Raw genomic sequence first — 23,684 nt, forward strand, 5'->3', positions numbered from 1 at the left:
AAAGATTCTTGAGTAAATGTGTATTATTGTGTAAATGAAGATCACCTTGCAGAAGGTCTATAAGTAAATATTTTAGTGCATTACAGGGCAAGAAAGTTTGAAGAATGCAGCACAGCCCATCATCAGGACAAAAGCGTGAAGGGGACACTTGCTCCAATTTAAACATAATGAAGATTCCCTTTCATGCAGCTGCACGGAAGTGACTCTCACGGGCCGTCGGCTCCTATCTCCCGCTGCGATCGCTGCACCAGTGATCTTCCATTTGTGAGCAGAAACTTGTTGGGCCGCTTCTGCGTTTTCGTGTTTGAATATGCAAAGAATAATGCGATTACGCATATCTGGGAAACTGTAGCGTCTGCTTAGGGGATGGTGGGGGCAGAGGGGGGAGGGGGGCTACACCCAACACCCAACACCCAGCCCAGACACTGACACAACACTTGAAAACCACAACGCTTTGCACGTTGGACGTATGCGGAAAGTCAGTAAAATGTCCTTCAATTTCTGCGATGGGTAACAGAGATGATGTGTCTACACGTTCCTTCGTGCTCGCCGGTCTGGTGGGTGTCACTCGCAGGCCAGCAGGAAGAGAAGAGGCCGCGTTTCGGGGCGAAAGGGTTTGGTGATTAGGTACTCCAGCTTTCCTCAGTACCTCAGTAATAACATGATCTCTGATGGTGGGACTGAACAGAAAAATAACCTTTCAACACAGATGGGACAATCACTGGCATAAAGGGCGAGAGGGAGGCCATCTCCATGCAGCATGCTTTGCCAAACAAATGTTTATTACCGTAGCTCACTTTAGGGCCTGGCCGGAATAACCTGTCCACTTTCTGCTAATGCTGTGACCTCAAAGAACTCAAGCGAAGCTTGTGTCAACCCCCACCTACAACAAATACCCGCTTATGTTTTATTTTTCCTGTCAGGTCAAAGGTCAAATGGGCATGTGGAAGGACTGGGAATGGGGACTGGGGACTCGGTACTGGGTACTGAATTTGAGTCCTGGACTACTGCATTGAATGAAAACTGGGTATTATGAATGGTAGTTGGATTGTGTATTGTGGCCTGTACTACGAAGCAGGGTTACTGGCGTATCGGGGTAACTTGTCGGATTTAAGGTACCACAGTTTAAATGGACTTCATATTTGTTCACTTACATTTTGCCCAGACTACCTTAAATCTGAGAAGTTACCCCGATAAGCCAGTAACCCTGCTTCGTAGTACAGGCCCCTGGTCTACTAGTCACTCATTTACTCTCTAATTGCTTACTCTGTTTAGTTGCTTGTCTCTTTTTTTCTCTACTGTTATTCTCAGTGTAGAGCACTTTGGGCTGCATTTTATATATAAAAGTGCTGTATAAATAAGGATTATTATTATTATTATTATGTTTTTTTCATTTTAAGAAAAACAGAGCAAACAATGTAAACATGTCACGTTGCTATTGATATAATCATATTGTTATTCTGATCTTTTTTCTTTTAAGGAAAACAGAACAAACAGTGTAAAATACATCGCATTGCTATTGGTACCGTCAGTCATGTGGATTTTCGAGCGAAAATGTGAGCTATGATGGTTTGTTTATTGGTATATCCGCACCCCTCACGCTCCAACTACAGCTTGGCCAGCTCCCTAACAGGAAAAACACACCAGTGTGTGTGCACAGTTCCTAGGAGAGCACGGCCAAACACCTGCTCTGAAAGCACTGCTTACTTCATCTGCGAACAGTATTTCCATAAAAATGAATCTTTCCTCATTATGCTTCACAAAACAAACTTCTCTGAAGTGAAGAATGACACTTTGTTCTCTGTAAAAGAAAACCCCCTTAATGCCTGTGTTGACCCATAGCTCAAACATCAGACCACATCATGTCTAAAGATTCCTTCAGCTTTCTTCAGTCCATGGTTCCTCCCACAAAAGAGAACTTTCATTTATTTTTTACCCTGCAGTCCTAAAGTGTATCTGAGCATCAAAGGGTTGCCATTGATATATCCCAGCAGGAACTAACAGTAGCTCCACCTCCCAGGGGAATCGGGCCCATAGGTGTGTACATGGGAGATAGGGGATACAGGCTTTCTTGGGCTGCCTGGCCCCTCCCCTGCATGATGTCGTCCTACAAAGGAACTCCTCCCTCCACCTGCCCTGTGGAATAAAGGCTACTTGTTCCGCAATTACACAGCAAATCATCTCACTAGGAAGGACTTGGATCAGAGGGACCAGGAGACAAGTCAGTCAGACCTTCAAGCAGAGTGTTGGCTAGGGCTACTAAAGGCCATGTCTTTAGGGTTGGAGATAGTGGGCATCGCCCTGGGAGTTGTGGGCTGGATAATTGCCATCATAGCCTGCGCCCTGCCCATGTGGAGAGTGACCGCGTTTATCGGGGCCAACATCGTGACAGCGCAGGTCATCTGGGAAGGTCTGTGGATGAATTGCGTGACCCAGAGCACGGGGCAGATGCAGTGCAAGATCTACGACTCCATGCTCGCCCTGCCCCAGGACCTGCAGGCCGCCCGCGCCCTCACCGTCATCTCCATCATCCTCTCCGTCCTTGCCGTGCTCATCGCCATCGTTGGCGCCAAGTGCACCAACTGCATTGAGGATGAGGCGTCCAAGGCCAAAGTCATGATCATCGCCGGCGTCATGTTCATCACCTCCGGGATCATGCAGCTCATCCCTGTGTCCTGGTCGGCCAACACCATCGTGCAGGACTTCTATAACCCGCTGCTGACAGACGCCCAGCGGCGGGAGATCGGCGCCTCCCTCTACCTCGGCTGGGGAGCGGCCGCCCTCTTGGTCTTCGGCGGGGCCATGCTCTGCTGCTCCTGTCCTCCCAAGGAGAAGAAATACAACGGCTCCAGGATGGCGTACTCTGCTCCGCGCTCCACGGCCAGGAGCGGGTATGACAAGAAAGACTACGTCTGATCCACCCCTACTGTCACCCGCCGTTCCCATCCCAACCTGCCCAACCGCCGCCGTCCCGTCAACGACTCTGTCCTGTGGCTTTCGCCGGAAGTTCAGGGCCGAGAAGAGACTCCGAAATGAAGGGACACTTTGTGCTGCCTGCCTCTGCGGTGTTTCTGGGCATTGTGCTGGACACAGGCTGAGCTCAGTACCTCTTATGCTGGTAAAGCTTTTCATTTCCAATGTAGAGTGAAAAAAAAATATGTCAATATTTAGAGTTTTCTTTCATTGCAATTACACACATGCTTTTATAGCTATCTGCACAGTTCTACTTTGAACTGCTATGTGTGTGTGTGTGTTTGTGTGTGTATATATATATATATATATATATATATATATATATATATAGAGAGAGAGAGAGAGAGAGAGAGAGAGACAGAGAGAGAGTACATTTCACTTGATATGTTACCGTGTTTTTCCTGCTTTGGTTGCATATGCATATGATACATTGTGATGCTAGTAAGTAATCTTTTCGTGTGATTTTACAATAGTTTCTGCGCGTGCGAAATGTCACTTTGTTTAAGAGGCGAAAACCTTCCATTCACAATAAGGATTTGCGTATGAAAAAAAGATTGTCTTGGGGGGAGGACACGGAGGTGCAGGTGTGTACCAGTGTGCCCCCACCCTCCCCATTTGGGAAAAAGTTACCATTTTTACGTGTGAATTCGATTCGTAGTTTAGATTAGGATTTTTTTGTGACTGAAGAAAAGGAAAACTTTCATATTATTTCACTCGCCGTAAATACGCATATATTATGTATGTATATACAAACGCGCTATTTTGTTATATTCAGTTTCATAAATATGTAAATGAATTCTCCTCAGGTTTGCCTTTGTGCATTTAACGTCTCCTGTTAGCAATCTGTTTCAATAAACGCAGTACATGCCGTATTGTTTACGGGGTGGATTTAGCTTTTTGGTCATTCGGAGAACGGTGAGCCTGGGTGGTGTCCGGCTTCGGAGGGGAGGGGTAAAGCTGAAGGAAACAAGCCCTCCGACGAGGGCGGAGAGCTGCTGTTGCAGCCGCAGTGAGCAGAGGGGACAAAGCTGCCGTTCCCCAGACACACGCCCATCACCTGCGTGCTGCATTTCCATTGGCCAGAATCCATCCTCTCCTGTAATTGAGACTTTCCAATACCCATATCGGCTATTTGCTAACAAATATATATCAGTTTCACTTAATGAACTTACATCATTTCTCTTTCTGACCCCGGAAGACTATCCAAGGAATACGTCTAAGCAAATATGATTGTATTTAACAATGATTTTCATTTTCTAAGTAATGATAACTTCAGTTGATTTCAGTTACAGTGTTTCTGTTATTATTTTTATTTTCTAAATGATTTGTGTTGATTTTATTTGCAGTGTATATCCAAATTATATTTGCAAAATAAAGATTATTTGTTGCAATTCGATTTGTGCTTTTTTTTTTTTTTTTGCTTGTTTTCTGTTTGATTTCATTGATCTCAAATTTATCTTCTGGTTAGGTTTTTGGTACATATCTTTTTGCTCCAAACACACGAAGCATGTGAAAATAAAGGCTGTAAAAACCTCGCCAGCCTCACAGAATTGTAGCTGAGTTTCTTCCCAGATAACAAAATCTTTCTGGCCCGGATGTGGCCCAAATCACACATTTTCATCTGGCCCACATAGGGCATGGAATGATGGCGATTGAGTGGACCGCTCTTGGTTGCAGCATCAGGTTAACATCTGGACAAGAGCAGGGCCTTATGTTAGCCACAAGTGGCCAGACTCTGTTTGAGATCTGAGCCTATTGTGGCCCATTACCAGTTTCTGAACCTCACCTATGTTAACCTCAAAAGAGCTACTTTTCGACAGGAACTGCATACAGTCCCTGATCAGGCTTCAAATATGTTTAAAAACAACAAAAGTCCAATGTCTTCAAGGATTTTGAATTTGAGAAAAAAACATCTATGGTCGTTCTGGTGTTCTTGAAGTGGACACACCCTTTACTTTTGGCAGATACTTATATCCAGAACAACTTCCATTTTCAATTTGGAAATAAGGGTCTTGTTTGGAGAGCCAATGCTAGTATAGGTGGGACTCAAACCTAGAACCTCTTGGTTCAAAGGCAAGCATCCTAACCACTAGGCCACGAAGACATACTCGTTTTCAGGCACCTACCACTGGGAAAGTATTTTGTTGGAAGTAGTCCCATTCCCAGTTGCATAAAAAGTAAATACCAGTATTGAGATGCATCAAAAATAGTTGTGCAGTTCAATTGTTGACAGACCACACAGTTAAAAATTGCTGTAATATTACAATAAAATTTTACAATATTGTGCTCTACTGTTACTTTGCTGTAATTTTACTGGAAATCACATCGCATGCTGGGATTTTTGTAAGCGGCCAAAGTACGTTACTGTAAATCCATAAAAAGGCGTGATTTTAGACTAACCGCTCAGTGACCTTGGAGGAGAGCAGACCCTCAGGGTTAGTTGGATACAAGCAATATTGAGAAAATTCACGGTACATTAATATTTTATTTCATTTTAAAGTAATATATGCAGAACTTTTAATTGTGAATTATTTAGAGGTAATTGTAAGTAATGTGTAGGCATATTAGCTTAATTTATTATCGCTACTTGTCCTAAGCAAAACCCCTTTAGTAAGCATTAGTTAGCTTTTAATTGATTTACCTTCTAATAGAACCCCATGAAAAAGTTTAAAACCAAAGTCCCGTTTCCCTCGCCCGGACTAGGGTCACCGGGGCCCCACCCTGGAGCCAGGCCTGGGGGAGGGGCCCGTTGGCGAGCGCCTGGTGGCCGGGCCTTGACCCGTGGGGCCCGGCCGGGCATAGCCCGAAAGAGGCACGCGGGACTGTCCCCAGGTGGGCCCACCACCCGCAAGGGGAATGTCAGGGGTTCGGTGCTTTGTGGATCGGGTGGCGGCCAAGGGAGGCCCTGGCTTTTGGGACATGGAATGTCACCTCACTGGTGGGGAAGGAGCCTGAGCTTGTGCATGAGGTTGAGAGGTATCGACTAGATATAGTCGGGCTCACCTCAACACATAGCTTGGGTTCTGGAACCCAGGGGCGGACTAAGGTGTACAGAGGCCCCTAGGCTACAGTAGTCTGTGGGCCCCCCAACCCCGCCCCCCTCCGCGCCAATGGGGGCCCCCTTGCAGGCTGGCACACGTGGGGCCCCTAGGCTTAAGCCATATCTAGCCTGTGCGTTAATCCGCCCCTGCTGGAACCGATCTCCTGGAGAGGGGCTGGACGCTCTTTTACTCTGGTGTTGCGGCAGGTGAGTGATGCCGGGTTGGGGTGGGGCTACTGGTGGCCCCACAGCTCGGTGCATTAATTCCCTGCGCCTTCAGGTCGGGGATAGGTCTCTGACTGTCATCTGCGCTTATGCGCCGAATGTCAGTTCGGAGTACCCGGCCTTCTTGGATTCCCTTAGCGGTATGCTATTTGGCGTGCCGCGGGGGGATTTCATCGTTTTGCTGGGGGACTTCAACGCTCACATGGGCAATGACAGTGTGACCTGGAAGGGGGTGATTGCGAGGAACGGCCTCCCTGATCTGAACCCGAGTGGTGTTCTGTTATTGGTCTTCTGTGCAATGCATGGTTTGTCCATAACGAACACCATGTTTGAGCATAAGGGTGTCCATAAGTGGACATGGAATGAACATGCCCGGGGCTACAGGTCGATGATCGATTTTATAATCATATCATCTGATCTGCGGCCTTCCGTCTTGGACACTCGGGTAAAGAGAGGGGCAGAGCTGTCACCTGGTGATGAGTTGGCTCAGGTGGCGGGGGAATAAGCCGGTCAGACCTGGTAGACCCAAGCGCATAGTGAGGGTCTGCTGGGAACGTCTGGAAACGGCCGTTGTGGAAACGGCCGTACAGAGCTGTGGCTGCAGGGTGGTCGGTGCCTGTCGTGGCGGTAACCCTCGTACCCGATGGTGGACACCAGAGGTGAGGGGGGCTGTCAAGCTGAAGAAGGAGGCTTACCGGGAATTATTAGCCCGGGGGTCTCCGGAGGCAGCTGACGGGTACCGGCGGGCCACGCGGAACGCAGCTCGGGTGGTCGCAGAAGCAAAAACCCGAGCGTGGGAGGAGTTCGGTGAGGCCATGGAAAGTGACTTTCGGTCGGCCTCAAAAAGGTTCTGGCAAACCATCCGGAATATCAGGAGGGGGAAGCAGCTCCTGGTTCCTACTATTTATAGTGGGGGGGGGGGGGGGGGGGTGCTGTTGACCTCAACTGGGGACATCACCCGGAGGTGGAAGGAGTACTTTGAGGACCTCCTCAACCCTGCCTCAGATACATCTACACACACTGCCTTTGAGACATCTGAGGGCACAGAGCCCGAGGGTGCTGGGGGGGGCTTGCACATCACTGGGGCTGAGGTGGCCAGGGTGGTTAAAGAACTCCGTGGTGGCCGGGCCCCGGGGGTGGACGAGATCCACCCGGAGTACCTGAAGGCTCTGGATGTTGTGGGGCTGTCGTGGCTGACACGCCTTCTCAACAGTGCGTGGAGGTCAGGGACGGTGCCGCTGGACTGGCAGACCGGGGTGGTGGTCCCCTTATTTAAGAAAGGGGACCGGAGGGTGTGTTCCAACTACAGGGGGATCACACTTCTCAGCCTTCCTGGGAAAGTCTATTCCGGGGTACTGGAGAGGAGGGTGAGATCGATAGTCGAATCTCGGATTCAGGAGGAACACGTCCTGGCCGTGGAACACTGGATCAGCTTTATACCCTTGCAAGGGTACTGGAGGGGGCCTGGGAGTTTGCCTACCCAGTCTACATGTGTTTTGTGGATTTGGAAAAGGCTTACGACCGGGTTCCCCGAGGTGCTCTGTGGGGGGTGCTTCGAGAGTATGGGGTCCGGGGTCCGCTGTTGTGGGCGATACGGTCCCTGTACGAACGGAGCAGAAGCTTGGTCCACATTGCCGGTGATAAGTCGGACGTGTTCCCGGTGCGTGTTGAGCTCCGCCAGGGCTGCCCTCTGTCATCGGTCCTGTTTATAATATTTATGGACAGGATTTCTAGGCGCAGCCAGGGTGTTGAGGGTGTCCAGTTTGGTGGCCTCAGGATTGCCTCGCTGCTTTTTGCAGACGATGTCGTCCTGTTGGCTTCATCTGCTGGGGATCTCCAGCATGCACTGGGGCGGTTCGCAGCCAGGTGCGAAGCGGCAGGGATGAGGATTAGCACCTCCAAGTCCGACACCATGGTTCTCAGCCGGAAACGGGTGGTTTGCCCTCTTCGGGTCGGGGAAGACGTACTGCCTCATGTGGAGGAGTTTAAGTATCTCGGGGTCTTGTTCACGAGTGAGTTTAGGCGAGATCGGGAGCTGGATAGACGAATCGGAGCGGCGTCTACAGTTTTGCAGGCGCTTAACCGGTCCGTCGTGGCTAAGAAAGAACTGAGCCAAAAAGCAAAGCTCTCGATCTATTGGTCCATCTTTGTCCCTACCCTCACCTATGGTCATGAGCTATGGGTAATGACCGAAAGAATGAGATCGCGAATACAGGCGGCCGAAATGAGGTTTCTCCGCAGGGTGTCTGGGCTCTCCCTTAGGGATAGGGTGAGAAGTTTGGATATCCGGGAGGGCCTCAGAGTAGAACCGCTGCTTCTTCACGTCGAAAGGAGCCAGTTGAGCTGGTTTGTACACCGGTGCGGATGCCTCCTGGGCGGTTACCCGGAGAGGTTTTCCATGCATGTCCTACAGGGAGGAGGCCCCGGGGCAGGCCCAGGACTCGCTGGAGGGATTATATCTCTCGGCTGGCCTGGGAACGCCTCGGTGTCCCCCCCGAGGAGCTGGTGGAGGTAACTGGGGAGAGGGAGGTCTGGGTGCCTCTCCTGAAGCTGCTGCCCCCGCGACCCGAACCCCGGACAAGCGGTAGATGATGGATGGATGGATGGATGGATAATTTCTTAAGTTAACTCGGTTGCACGCAAAAAAAGTAATTAATTTTGTTAAAGAGACTGGGTTTCAGCTAAATCTTTTTTTTAAATTTTTAACTATTGTTTGTTTATACTTTGGTTATTGTTTATAACCTGTTGATTGGTGATATGTCGAGCAGCGGTTATGCCAAAAACTCAGTTTTTCCACAGATTAACGTCATATATATATGCACACACTAAAAAGTGTACTATTAATATATTTTTACTAGCTCATATTATTCAAGATAACATTGCTGCCTTTAGCCTGTAATTTTTGGTGCTTCTCTGGTAATCGCTGGCTGGTATTAATGAACAGTTAGTGGCATTCGGACAAGACATTTTTCTGAATCCCTTAAGTTCGAAATCCCATAAAAGCACATATCTAAATAAGATATAGGTTGCAATGAGTTATATTGTATGATGTTACCGTAAGTGCCATATTCAAGACTGCTGTCTCTAAGAGCCATGGAGTGATGTCAGTAATTGTACTACCAGAAGTTTAACAACTGATTATTATTTGAATTCAAACAGTTTTGTTTTAAATCTTTTTACCCAAAATGTTCCATTGTAAATTCAATCTGTGTGACCATGTGCCTAATACTATTTTTGAATTTGGCCAACACACAAAGTTGCACAGTAACACATCTAAATATGTATATCAGTGTGGGGTGCCTGAATGCTCAAGGACATATAAATTCACTGCTCTCAAAGCACATATGTATAGAGATCACAAAGCTGAGGTGTCTGTGGTGAAAATGTGTCAACAATCGGACAACATTCTAAAATGTACACTGAGCTCTTGTGCTTTTAGATGTGAAACTTTAAGTGTTTTTATGCATCACTTGAAATCACATATTCAACAGGGACTGGAAATTCATTGTCCATTTAAAAGATGTGCTGTAAAGTCTGTGGTAGTATCCAGTTTTGCATCCCACGTTTCCAGGAAGCACGCAAACAATGATGTGGAACATCTAGAAGACCTGTAGTTACAGGGTGTCAAGATCAGTCAAGTGGTCCAGAGCCTAGCAATTTTGATGATCCAAAAGAGGTTTATTCTGTTGATGAAAATCTCTTTTTACAGAACATTACACTCTTTTATGTAAAACTACAAGCTAAATTATTATTGCCTGAATGTACTCTTCAGACAATTATTGATGGTTTTCAGAATGTCCATGACATTGGTCTGGAACATTTACTTAAGAAATTAAGTGATAATTTGACTGCTCTTGGAATCTCTGAGGCTGTTGTAAGAAACATTACAGTATAAAGGAACTTAAAAAGGAGGATCTCCTTAAGGCCTGTAACACTGGAATTTTGAGCACTAGTCAAAAGCGAAAGACTGCTTTTAAAACACAGTTCAACTATGTTGTATGCATGTATGCAGGGAATGTTTTGCCCAGTACCCCTCTGCTGGCGCTGGTGAGATTTCTTCTGTGTTTTTATCAAATGATCAGGGACGGATTATGGGTTGTGTGGGCCCCTGGGCAAAACGTTCGCGAGGCCCCCCCACCACCACCACCAGCACCACCACCACAACCACCACAATTCATGGGCCCTTGGCAGCCAAACGCCCTCCCTCCATGTTTCCATCAGAGGCCCTATAGGGTCAGGGGCCCTTGTAGGCAGAGGATCAGAGAATGTAGGCCCTCTAAAGTAGACAAACGAAAATACATTGTTGATAAGCGTTGCAAATTGTTTTGGACTAGGGGCCCCACGGGCCCCCTGCACCACAAGGGCCCCTGGGCAGCGGCCCCGCTGACCCGGTCCGTAATCCGTCCCTGCAAATGATATATTAGTTTTAATTAGCAAAATCATTAGGGAATTTTTCACAGGGCAGTTATGTGGTCATGCATTAACCATTGCTCATTATTCTATATACAGTGGTACCTCAGTTTTCAAACTCATTATAACTTGAATTTCTTATACGTCGAACCAACCAGTTCGAAAAAAAATTACCTAGAGCTCGATCTGAATCTCAGAAGCCGACCTAAGATAACTTGTAAGCGCAGGGAAATGAGTCACGCAGTACGTCTCTCAGCGGAAACAAAGGGTAACGCTTCAGTCTTAGCCTCGCATTCGCTGCGATAGCACTGTGCATGTTTATACTAACTGAATACATATTTACACAGTAAAAATACATTTAGACAATGATAGACAGTAACAGTAATTATTATTATATAATAAAATACATTTTAAAATAAAGATTTCTTGTTATTTTAATATTAATAATAAACCATTCATACATTTAATGATAATAATAATATAATAATTATAATAATATTAATATTATTATTGCCGAGTGGGGACGGAACGGAGACAAAGGCGCAGACGTCAGGGTATCGGGGTTTAATTACAGATAAGGCAGGCAAAACGCAGACGGACAATACAATGACCGGACTGGGGAAACAAACGGAAACGCGGACGAAATACAGAGGGCTAATGAAAACGACCAGAAACAGCTGATCACACGGGGATTCCACACGGGGTTAATGAGGGGGCGTGGCACACAGAAGGAGCGGACGATCGGGCAGGACACATTGTTTGGATACATTTTTTTTCTTACTTTACAAATTAATGTTTTGATAAATGTGCTTAGATGGGTTTAGTACAGTATATGCTCTTCTTGTTTTATCCGGTTCATTTTGTGTTTAAATGCTAAAAAAACATATTTAGGTGTAATTTTTGGGGGCCTGGAACCAATTAATTGGTTTTCTATTATTTCTAATGGGGAAAATTCGATCAGAACTCGAACTTTTTAGGATTCGATCTGGAGTTCTGAAAGGATTAAGTTCAAGTTCTGAGGTACCACTGTATATGTACAATTATTTCAGGAGAGATGTTGAAACCAAATGCCTGGATGTTGGCTGTTGAAGGCCAAGTTGTGATGGGACCACATGAAACCATAGTGAATGGGATAGCTGTGCTTTTTGTCAGTTATTACAACTTCAATATGCAGTACCCAATGGAGGCGTCATATACCTTGGAGTTCATTCAAAGATAAGTTAAAACTGAATATGGCACATGGAGTCTGGCACGTTTATGAATAGTCTTTTGTATAAATTAGCTGTATTGATTGGAATGCTGGTAAGTATTGGGATTGTTGTTGTGTTGGGAAAAGGATAAACCACCATTGTTTCCTCTACATACTCTAGAAATTCACTGAAGAGATTGTAGGCTTCAGCAATACCTTTCGGCCTTAAACTATTGTTTCAGATTGATACTGTACATATTTTCAACTGATATGCTTATGAACAGTTTAGAAACTGAATAACTTTTCCAAAAGGCTGTAAATTTGAAGAATTTAACATAATACAAACTGCAACTAAAGCTTAAGCTCAGGAATGCTGTACCCTTGAAAATAACCCATGCCTGCCCTGGAATGATATATGCTGCTGTCTTTATTGTCGTCGAAGCCTGGTTGGTATCAGCCCTGAGATGGGCCCCAAGGTGGCTGCTGGGAAAGTACTGAGCAGAAAGTCTGGGCAAGTGAAAAGAAAGAGAGTGACCATGAATCCACATGTGTGCACCTTGTGGAAACTGATGGACTGTGACTGGTTGGAAATGTAACAGCACGTTGGGTATAGTGTGGAGTTGCTTAATTCATGAAGTTTTCTGTTGAAGCCCTAAAACAAATAGGCAAAGGCTGTAAACTGTCCTTTTTTTCTTCTAAGTTTTTTTTCACAGCCATTTGATGCAGGGGTATGCACTGTTTGTGTACTGTCATTATACTTAAAGCTGTCTGTTATTATGTTTGCAAATAAAAGTTAAAAGCTATCTGGGTTGGGAGTTTTGTCAGCCAAAAGTGGGGTAAACAACATTTGAGATAATCTGCATTCAGACATCCTTACTAAGAGATTTACTGTGGTTCAGAGATTGGTGATTTATGCTTGTTTTTCTGTTTACTTTCAGGGATGCAGATAACTAAACTAAACAGAACATACATTGTCATGGCAATATGATGATATAATGTCTTTGAAAAAATATTATTTAAGTCTTAAAGTGTATGTTATTTATGTCTATATGGAAACAGTGTGTGAGTTTATGGGGTTTTGCCAGGTACACTGGGGTTCAGGCTCTGGTGCAAAGACTTGGCGTTCCTGTAAATTCAGACCTTCAGAAGTGACCTTGTTAAAACAAAAACAAGGAAAAGCTTCTTGTGTTTTTTTTAAACTTCTTACGTAAATGTAGATCACAGTACAGAAGGTCTACAAGTGAGTATTTCAGTGGATTGCAATGCATTTTCAGTGCATTTTAGTGCGTCATGAAGATCACGTTTGCTCCTATCTGAACACGATGAAAATCTTTCATGCAGTTGCACGGAAGTGACTCATGAATCGCCTGGTCCTATCTCCCGCTGCAATCACTGTTTGTGAGCAGAAACTTGCATGTATTATGTATGTACACTGTAAAAAAATGTCCGTGAAATTAACTGAGAAATTCTGTAAAATAACGACATAAAAAAACTGTAAAAGGAAAAACAATAGAGCAGCGTATATTTGACATTAAGATTTTGTAAAATACTTAACAAAAAACAACTGTTAATTTTTCAGTAAAAATATGTTTAAAAAAAAAATTTTTTTGGTAGAGTTCACAAATTACTGTAGTTTAAACGCAAACAAACTGTAATATAAAAACCAGTACAATACAGTTAAAATTACACTATAACTGTGTGAAAATAATATTTTTTTAATCAGGTCAACTTTGTTTATAATTATATTATATTTGCAAAATTAAGATTATTTGTTGTAATTCGATTTATGCTTTTTTGCTTGTTTTCTGTTTGATTTCAATGATGCCGATCTCAAATTTATCTTGAAGGTCATCTTCTTGTTAGGTTTTAGATCGTTTTGCTCCAGACACGAAGCGTGTGAAAGTAAAGGCTGTAAAAACCTCGGCAGCCTCACAGAATTGTAGCCGAGTTTCTTGGAAGGTTTGTCAGCCAAAAGTGGGGTAAACAGCATATGAAATAATCTGCATTCAGACATCCTTACTAAGAGCCTTTATTATGGTTCAGGGAATGGTGTTTTTATGCTTGTTTTTCTGTTTGCTTTCAGGGATGCAACTGATCTGAACTTATCATAAATCATATAAATCATGAATCATAAAAATTGTTTTCTGGTTGGGTATTTGCTACAGATCTTCTTGGTCCAGTCACATGTGGTTAAACTAAACTAAACTGAACTAAACTAAACTAAACTAAACTAAACTAAACTAAACTAAACAGAACAAATTAACATCTCATGGCAATATAACAAATTGTCTTAGTATTATTTAAACCTCAGAATTTATGCCGTTTATATGTATAAATGATCTATGTAAACATGTAACATTTAAATGTACACATTTAGGTAACGATATACCCATAATTATAGCATTTATCACATATTTGATGGACATTATCATTTTTACTCTGCTATAGTTGCAGGTTTAAATGACCTATTTATTTTGATCCATAAACAGCAGGTTATGGTCCGGTAAAGCACCACAGCACCTCTTAACTTCACTGGTTTTAATATTTAGCAGTTTCCCTTTCATCTCCAAAACAGCACCTTGGGTCTGGGGGGTGGGTGGGGGGGAGTCTACTTGAGGGTGTTTTCTTTCTTTAGGACTCAGGAAGTAAGTGTTTGTGATGTCAACACAACAGAAACAGTGGAAGAAAGTTACTCTCCAATTCTTGAGTCAGAGCGCTCAATATCTTTGTATATATGTGTGTGGGAATTCAGAGAAACAATGCATTTATACTGCACTCCCTCCATGCTTGATGCAACTTGGTTTTATTTTTATTATAATCGTTACATCTGTTATGAATTTGGCTTTATCTCTGCACATTCACATGCTTTGCCACCACATCTGTGATGCTTTGTACTTTGAAGGAGACGTCCGCTCTCAATGTATGTCAAACAGGTGTTGGCGCTGGCAGATGTGAAGCTCTACGTGGGACACTCACCTACACACCAGCGATTTTGTTGACCCACTGACTTGTTAAGCCAGTCATGTGAATGTAACACTGCAAAACTCTGTTACTGACCCGGGAATATACGCAAATAAATACATAACCTATTAAAATGCCCTAAAGAGCCCCACCTTAAATATAACTCATGACCCTTTAAAAGTTACAATGACATGTAACAGGTTAACCTGAGGGACTTGTCTTAACAGTTATATTCTTTCATTGTTTTATATTCTTGGTGGGTTTGTCTGAATATTGAACAAAAACATGCTGCAAATTATTGGCACCTTGTTACTTATGTTTGCATTCTGTCATCTACAAATATGCAACGCCAGAATTTCACTTTGCACATAGAACATTTACCCATCTGCAAGCATTTACTGTGTGTAACTCTGTTACGCAAACAAACGTTGAAGGCACACATTGTGGAAATGCCTCTCAGCCTAGTAATTCTACTGGCAACTAAAGCACTTTGCTGTTCCGCCTCCTGAAGGCTGTAAAAACCTGGGCAGGCTCACAGAATCGTAACGGAGTTTCCTGGGATGTCTGTCAGCCAAAAGTGGGGTAAACAGCATATGATCAAATCTGCACTCAAACATCCTTACTATGGTTCAGGGAATGGTGTTTTTTTTTTTTTGTTTTTCTGTTTGCTTTCAGTGATGCAGACCTGAATTTACCATAAAAATCATTATTTGGTTGTGATTTTGTTACAGACCTTTTTGCTCCAGTCACATATGTGGCCTTACTAAATGAAACAAAATGAAACTATACTATAAAACAGAATATATCATATAACAAATGAATACTTTTTATTGAGCCTCATGGCGAAACTCACACCTCCTCCATCTCAGATAACAGAACCCATCTGTCTTTAAATAATTTTGAGATCAAAATACTTAAAAGGAGGACTAGTTTTATCAGTTTCCTTAAATGATTTATGATAGGAGCTCTGCTTGTTTTTGCAATCTCTGCTGTGCCGTTGCCATGCACCAAAGAAAGTGTCTGCAGAAGTCAAGCAGCAGGTCTGCAAGTGTCGCAATTAACATTTGCTGTGCATTGAAAAAAAGAGAAAAAATGTTAGTTTATTTTCGTATTGCAGTTGTCCAACTTTTATGATAATGTTGGGACATTTTTATTTTATTTACTATATTTATTTAGTTACTTCCCTGTGTAATTTAATTAAATTATTCCTATTTTTAATATTAATATCATTTGCATCTTAAAATTTTCAGATTGTTGTTGAAGTTTACAGGAGAAGACAAAAATGATGAATGTATTGTTGATCATTTTAATAAAAAAGAAAATAATAAACAGCCAAAAACAGGAACAAAGAGAAAAGGTCTTTAGTGACTCTTACTGCGGGTCCTTGAGCGAGGCCCTTAACCCTCAGCTCCCTGGGTGCTGCTATGGGTGGCTGCCCTTAACGGGCAGCTTACTCTCACCTACAGAGAGTAAGTTGGGGGGGAGGTGTAAAGAGAATTTCCCCACAGGGATCAATAAAGTATCTATTATTAATGTTACCTCAACAATATCCCATTATTTAAATTGTCTGTCACCTGGGTTTGCCATAGAACCGTAAATGTTACATTGATTATAATTACATTTACCACACTACAATACCTTTCTTAATCATTTGAGACATGCAACAACAAACTTCATCATAAGCTTTTGACATTAGCTGCCACGCTATCTCCTTTCCTCAGGAAAAGAATTACGGTATTTCTCAGGAAGTATGGCGGCCCCCCGAAAGTGATGTGGATGGAAGCCAGGACCTAGAAGATTAAAGTGTAACCTAGCGTGGTTACCCTCCAACAAATTCCTCAGATAATCGCTTTTCTCGATGCGCCAGGAAATGTGACTGGCCATTCTGAAAGGCAAATTAAGGCCTGTAGGTTACTTTTCATGTTATACCATTTAGGTTAAAGTTTATATAGATGCAAATATAGACTCTGAGACCTGCTTTTCAATGAGTAAGGCCCAGGATTAGTTGTATATGCACATATCATAAGAACATAAGAACATAAGAAATTTACAAACGAGAGGAGGCCATTCGGCCCATCAAGCTCGTTTGGGGAGAACTTAGCTAATAGCTCAGAGTTGTTAAAATCTTATCTAGCTCTGATTTAAAGGAACCCATGGTTTTAGCTTCCACTACAATAGCAGGAAGACTATTCCATACTCTGACTACACGCTGTGTAAAGAAGTGTTTCCTCAAATTTGTTTTAAAATGTTCTCCCGCTAATTTCCACTTATGGCCACGAGTTCTAGTATTTAGACTAATATTGAAATAGTCATTTGGCTGAACAGCATCCAGACCCGTTAGAATCTTATAGACCTGAATCATATCCCCCCTTAGTCTCCTTTGCTCAAGGCTGAACAGATTCAGTTCCGCTAACCTCTCCTCGTAAGACATTCCTCTAAGACCAGGAATCATTCTCGTAGCTCTTCGTTGCACCTTTTCTAAGGCAGCAATGTCCTTCTTGAGGTATGGTGACCAAACCTGCACACAGTATTCTAGGTGGGGTCTTACCAAGGAATTATATAAGTGTAACATCACCTCCCTTGACTTAAACTCCACACATCTAGAGATATAACCCAACATTCTGTTCGCCTTTTTTATTGCTTCCCCACATTGGCGAGAGTGGGACATGGAAGCATCAACATACATACCGAGATCTTTCTCGTAATCAGCTACCTTTATTTCAGTGGAACCCATAAAATATCTGTACTGTATATTTCTGCTCCCTGCATGGATTACCTTACATTTATCTGTGTTAAATTTCATCTGCCAAGTATCAGCCCATTCGCTAATTAAATCCAGATCCCGTTGAAGCCTCTCTGCTGCTAGATTAGTATCTGCTACCCCGCCCACCTTAGTGTCGTCTGCAAATTTAACCAGTTTACTGTATGTATTCGTGTCAATATCATTAATGTAAATTAGGAACAATAGTGGTCCTAAAATTGAACCCTGCGGTACTCCACTATAAACGGAGGCCCACTGTGACATAGTGCCTCTAATAACTACTCGCTGCTTCCTATCAGTTAGCCAGTTTTTGATCCAAGCTGCCACAGTTCCTAAAATTCCTGCAGCTTTAAGCTTTAACAAGAGCCGTTTGTGGGGGACAACATCAAAGGCTTTCTGGAAATCTAAGTAAATCACATCATAGGCCTTTTTGTGATCAATTTCACTTGTAGCTTCCTCAAAGAACTCAAGCAGATTCGTTAAGCAGGATCTACCTCTCCTAAATCCATGTTGGCTATCCTTTATAATGTTATTTGCATCTAGGCAATCTACCATTTTCACTTGAATTATAGCTTCCATTATTTTTCCAGTAATGCTAGTTAAACTGATTGGCCTATAGTTTGCTGGATTACTTCTATCCCCTTTTTTGAATATGGGTGTTATATTAGCATGCTTCCAATCTGATGGTACCACACCCGCAGATAACGATTTCTGGAATATTAAAGTCAAAGGTTGGCTAATAATATCCCTCATCTCTTTCAAGACTAAAGGTAAGATGCCATCAGGCCCCTGCGATTTATTTATTTTGAGTTTAGCTAGGCTTAGTATCACATCAACCTCAGTTATACATATATTGGTCATAGACGATGCTGTATTCGTATTAATTGGTGGTAAGTTACTTGTGTTCTCTATTGTGAACACCCTTGAAAAATAATCATTAAACTCGTTTACCATATCAATTTCGTTATCAATTATAAGGCCCTTACTATCCTGCAAATTAGTGATTTCAGCTTTTAGTGCTCTCTTGGAGTTAAAATATTGGAAGAAACCTTTACTGTCATGCTTAGCCTCCAATGCAATTTTTCTTTCTACATCCCTCTTTGATAGCCTAATGTCATTTTTTAACTCTGCCTGTAGACTTAGATACTCCTGCTTGATTTTGAAATCATTAGTTATTTTCCAGTTGTGGAACAGAGCCCTTTTCCTCCTGACTTTATTCTTAATTTCCTTAGTAAACCACCTTGGTCGTCGTTTCCTAGATTTAGTTTTGCTGGAAACAGGTATGAAAATTCCCATGCCTCTTCAACTGTTTTGCTATTTAACTCTGTCCAGTTTACAGTTTCTAATTTCCGTCTCATACCATTAAAGTTAGCCTTCCTAACATTGTATACTTTTAATTTAGACTTTGCTCTTCGGACACTAAAATTAACCTCGAATTTAACCATGTTATGATCACTGCCGTACAATGGGTCTAAAACCTCTAATTTTCCAATCCTATCCTGGTTATTACAAAAAACGAGATCAAGAAGAGCTTCTCCCCTGGTAGGAGTATTAACAAACTGAGTAAAAAAACAATCCTGTACTAATTCCACCATCTCAAGTTCATTTTCAGAAGAGCCAGAGACTGTGTCCCACTGTATCCCAGGTAAATTAAAATCACCCATAACCACCACATCATTTTTATTACTCATAATCCTGATATCATCATATAATATTCTGCTTTCCTCTACAGCTACATTAGGTGCCCTATAACAAACCCCGACAATTAGGCCATTTGAATCTTTAGCATCAAGTTTTGATCCATATCGTCGGTGTCCAATGAAAAACATATATCAGAAAAAAATCCTTTATTTCAAGAGCATAAAGATTTTCTCAAAAACTACTTCACAAAATAAACCTAGAACGATGCAATGGGACACGCTCCGCACAATAAATAGAAACTAATCTGCACTCATCCGCCAGTGAATGGCTTCATCTTTTAAATAGACTTCTGTGGATTGTTGTCAGTGAGACAAATGTCAGTGTCAACAAGATACAAACCAATCTTGCTTTATATTCACAATTAAGAATGATGCTAGATAGCTAGTCATCTAGCTATCAACATTAAGTTGTTAAAATTAACGATGATCCATACAAACGACCATCATGAATACAAATGTTAACTATAATAAATTGAAATGCTAGTTAAATAGATGACTTCATAAAACATCCATTCATGGGTCAATTAGATGTCAAATGCTGCAGGGAGCCAGAGGAGAATGAACGCACTCCATCTATAGTCAAAAGTCACAATCGTCAAAAAGTTAGACACGTGATTTTCATTGCATAGCGACATTATGCAATATGTAGATGAGAAAAAAATCTAAGTATGCCATATTCTAACCTTGAATATAATTGGCAAACTAACGTATGTCAACAAGAAAGTGGGTTCTGCAAGAAAGAAAAAAGAAATCAAAACTCAGTGTGGGTGTCAATGTGGAATTGAGCACCCGGGGACCTTTCTCTAGTCTCACGAGGCATCACATATGCATTAGAGCATCTCTGGGTTAAATTACATGGTATTCACCTAATGCTCCTCATCGCTGCTTTGGCATACAAATATGAAGTAAATAAATGTCAGCTTCCACCCTAACAATGTCAACACTCACATTTTGAGGAACATCATACTGTGAAAGTCTTCAAAACCTTTAAAAGGAACTAACTTGTATAAAAACAGAACTACAAAGATTAAAAACTCGAGATAGAACCCAAAAACAGAACTGGAAAAGAAACACATGGCCTGTTTGAAACACTGTTTGTTTCCTCTCCCTGAAATGAGCATAAATTTTACTGAGTAATTCTCCACTTCATGCTTCGACGAACGTCCTTCATGCTGTGTGTCACATGACCAGGTCCCCAAAGCTCCATCACCAGTCTCCTCTCGGCTGGACCAGCACCAGTTACTCTGCCCACACACATCCCTGCTATGTGATTATATGTTTATTGGCCGAGTCACTCAAGAACCCACACCCCACACAGCTGCTTCATCAATCATGCCCCACCCCCCCTCCAGTCCCACAGCATTCACAGTTCTTGGTAAGTCAGCATTTACTCACACTAGGCATGTTTGACCCCCCGAAGCCTAGTTCATTTGACAAGTGTGATCACTCCGTACCATGCTCAGGAGTGATACAATGAACCTGGTGAGGCGGGCCCCGGCACGGTTCAGCTGGACTCGGGCATGGTACGCTTCTAGTGTGATCACTAACTGTGCTTGAATATGGAACACAGACATGACATCAATGATGCGAGTGCCACACAAGATGCACACGTGTACACTACACGTGAACACGACCTGGAAGGAACAAATCGGGGTGGCTGTACAGATCGGGCAGTGACAAAAAGTATTAATTTTGCTCCGGGTTTTGTTTACATTGAACACCACCTTTCAACCCATTCAATTTAGATGTAACACTTTGTATTGTTGGTTGTACGCAGGAGTACCACTATAGAGTTTTTGGGCCCCATGAAAGCATATCACACTGGGCCCCCAACCCAGACCAATCCAAATATGTTCCAAATTTTAGGGTCCCTGTCACTCTGGGGCTCCAGGAATCAAACTAATTTTACTTCATGGCACCCCTGGCTGTTCATACAGGGATCATACATCTGGGTGACAACCACTGTGTGTACTGTGTGTGTACTGTCTGTGAAGTAGGATATATTGTGATCAAAGCTGTCATTGTATGCATTTGATGGGCCTTCACTGGGAGTATATCAGTTGCTGGTGTTAACATTTAGGTTTTAAAGTATTTACTGATGGAAGCATAATTATGAAACTGGTACGAAGGTCTAGTGCAGGGCCGCTATTAACTCACCTAGAGTAGCTGCCTGACAAAGAATTCAGCAACTGGGAGTTTCCAATTTGGGATTTGGTTCTCTGTGGAAGTGAAACACTTATGCAAACAGCTGCTGGTACATTCTTTGGCAAGGCCATTGGAGGGAGTTGCACCTGGCAATAGGGGTGAGAATGGTGATCTCTAATTTAATAAGATAAACCAAGGAGCAGAGCTGGAGATGCAGCAAACACCTGGTGCAAAACCAAAAGAGTTTACGGGCTATTTTATAACATTTTTTATTATCATTATAGACTCAAAATGCTGATTTTCAAGTATATGACTAAGATTTCTCATCCTAGGAACGGAATCTGTAGCCTAACTGCCAGAGACTGTCAACCTGTCCATGCACAGACAAAGCTGTCAGTGGCAAGGCTCATCTCTAACCGTGGTGAAATATTTTGATTGAGAATAATAAAAAAAGACAACATGTAGACTGCATTTTCAAATACTATGTCTGTGGTAAAAATTATATTTTGATTCGCTATGCTGTAGACCTCTGCTAACCACCTTTTCATCAGACTTCTTATGATACAATTTTCCTGGGTTCCAGTCCAGACGAGAGTCATCAACCAAACCCTGGCAGGACTTTTCCAGTTTTCTCCAGTTTATTCAGCTCCTTCTCCAGTATGACCTCCCATTGCCGGTGCATTTCCCTCCCCCAACATTAGAGCAGGTCTATAAAGATTCCAAGCAAACAGCATCATTTCACATAAATCTGGCAATGTCCTGCTAAAAAGCATGGAATCAAAGTCTGTGCTGAGTAACGGGCTCTGCCTCCCTCTGTCACGCTCTGATACAGCCGCCCAAGCTGGTTATTCTTGATATTTCGCTGTGTTCCGTTGTAATGCGTGTAACTGCCAATGTATGTTGCGTTATTATGGTTTGGAGTGCTGTATTTTTAGCAATTCATATCGGAAAGTGTTAATGCCGACTCAGAAATTAGAAAATATGGCGAATTCTTCTGCAATATGCAGAGCCAAGTTCCACTTGCATGAATGTACATTATGTGTTCATCCAGAGCGAAGCTTCTGTCACCTTCATATCCAACAATCGTTATTCCATTCGTGTTTTCTATTTCTATTACAGCTGGACACTAACCTGATACAGTATTATAATTCATTCTGTAGCAATGGTTTTGTTTCCCACCTGCATTGCCATGTCATCCATGAGAATCTCATTTAAGCAACATTGGTGCTTAGGGGAGCGAGGGAAATGTAGAACACTGTCAGGAAATAAGACAACCAGGTTGTACCTTTGCTTGTTACTGGGCTGTATCCTCAGTTGCAGGTACTTGCACCTTTTCAGGTACAGAAATGGTACATTAATGCTGTTTGTACCTTGGGGATGTTCCTCAGAGTCCACTTCTGTACCTTAAAAGGTACAATTACCTACAGCTGTCAGTGTTGGACATTTTAGGTACAGAAATGTTTCTATCAACCAGATGAGTAAAAAGAATGACAGTCATAGAGTACGCACCTGGTTGGTAGAAACAAAATCTTGGTCTGGATTTCTAGTTTCTGGATCTGAAATACTCAACAGTGACAGCTATAGGGTACGATTGGCAGACTCTTGAGGGTACAGCCCCAGTGACAAGTAAAGGTACAAATTGTCACCCTTTTTTCTGACAGCAGAGGAGAAGTTCCAAGGTCAAGGGGTTTCCATTCTCTACTCCATGGACTCAATCCCTGCCTCCCATCAAAAACTTTGCCCTGCGGTTAAAAAAAAATTCTAGACTACGTCAGGAAATTGAATCCCTTCTCTCCCATAGTGACTGCAGTGAAACCACGGTCATGTGACCGATACTAGTGCCGACACAGGTGGGAGGTTCCTGCTGCCCAGCACCTGTGTGTCTCAGAAAGAGGAGGCACCTCACTGGTTCACTGGACACCCTCACTGCTTCTGAAAGAGCAGCCATTATGTTAGGCATTGAAATAAAGGCGTACTGCAAGCAGCCTAAATGGCTGGGCTGCATTTCTTTGTGGCTCGTTTTAAAGAGGTATGTTTTCATTACAATGAGCAAACATCACAATAAAGGTTGAGGTTTGAGAGAAAAAGTGGTGTAAGCGTGCGGAGGGGGGGGGGGGGGGGGGGTGTCAACTGTGAAGAAGTTGCCACAGTTCTTTACCTAAGTGACCCCCTGCTATTTATCTAATGATTTGCTCTCAGGCGTCTTGCAGCCAAACCAAACACAACTGTGGATGACTGTTCGTGAAGAGGGGAATTATGAACAAACACATCATTTATGTC

The 23,684-nt window shown here is 42.8% G+C and overlaps 1 protein-coding gene across 1 annotated transcript; it reads left to right on the forward strand.

Annotated features, from left to right (window-relative positions):
- Positions 1-2,156: 2,156 nt before the first annotated feature.
- Positions 2,157-4,364, forward strand: LOC111852956 (claudin-3-like). The gene has a single exon (XM_023829363.2). The coding sequence runs from the start codon at positions 2,269-2,271 to the stop codon at positions 2,914-2,916; it is 648 nt and encodes a 215-aa protein (XP_023685131.1). The 5' UTR covers positions 2,157-2,268; the 3' UTR covers positions 2,917-4,364.
- Positions 4,365-23,684: the final 19,320 nt, after the last annotated feature.

Source organism: Paramormyrops kingsleyae, chromosome 18, assembly GCF_048594095.1.
Source record: "Paramormyrops kingsleyae isolate MSU_618 chromosome 18, PKINGS_0.4, whole genome shotgun sequence".
In the NCBI taxonomy this organism is placed as follows: Eukaryota; Metazoa; Chordata; class Actinopteri; order Osteoglossiformes; family Mormyridae; genus Paramormyrops; species Paramormyrops kingsleyae.

Coding starts and splice junctions, on each gene's coding strand:
- LOC111852956 (XM_023829363.2), top strand. CDS start 2,269: ATGTCTTTAGGGTTGGAGATAGTGGGCATCGCCCTGGGAGTTGTGGGC.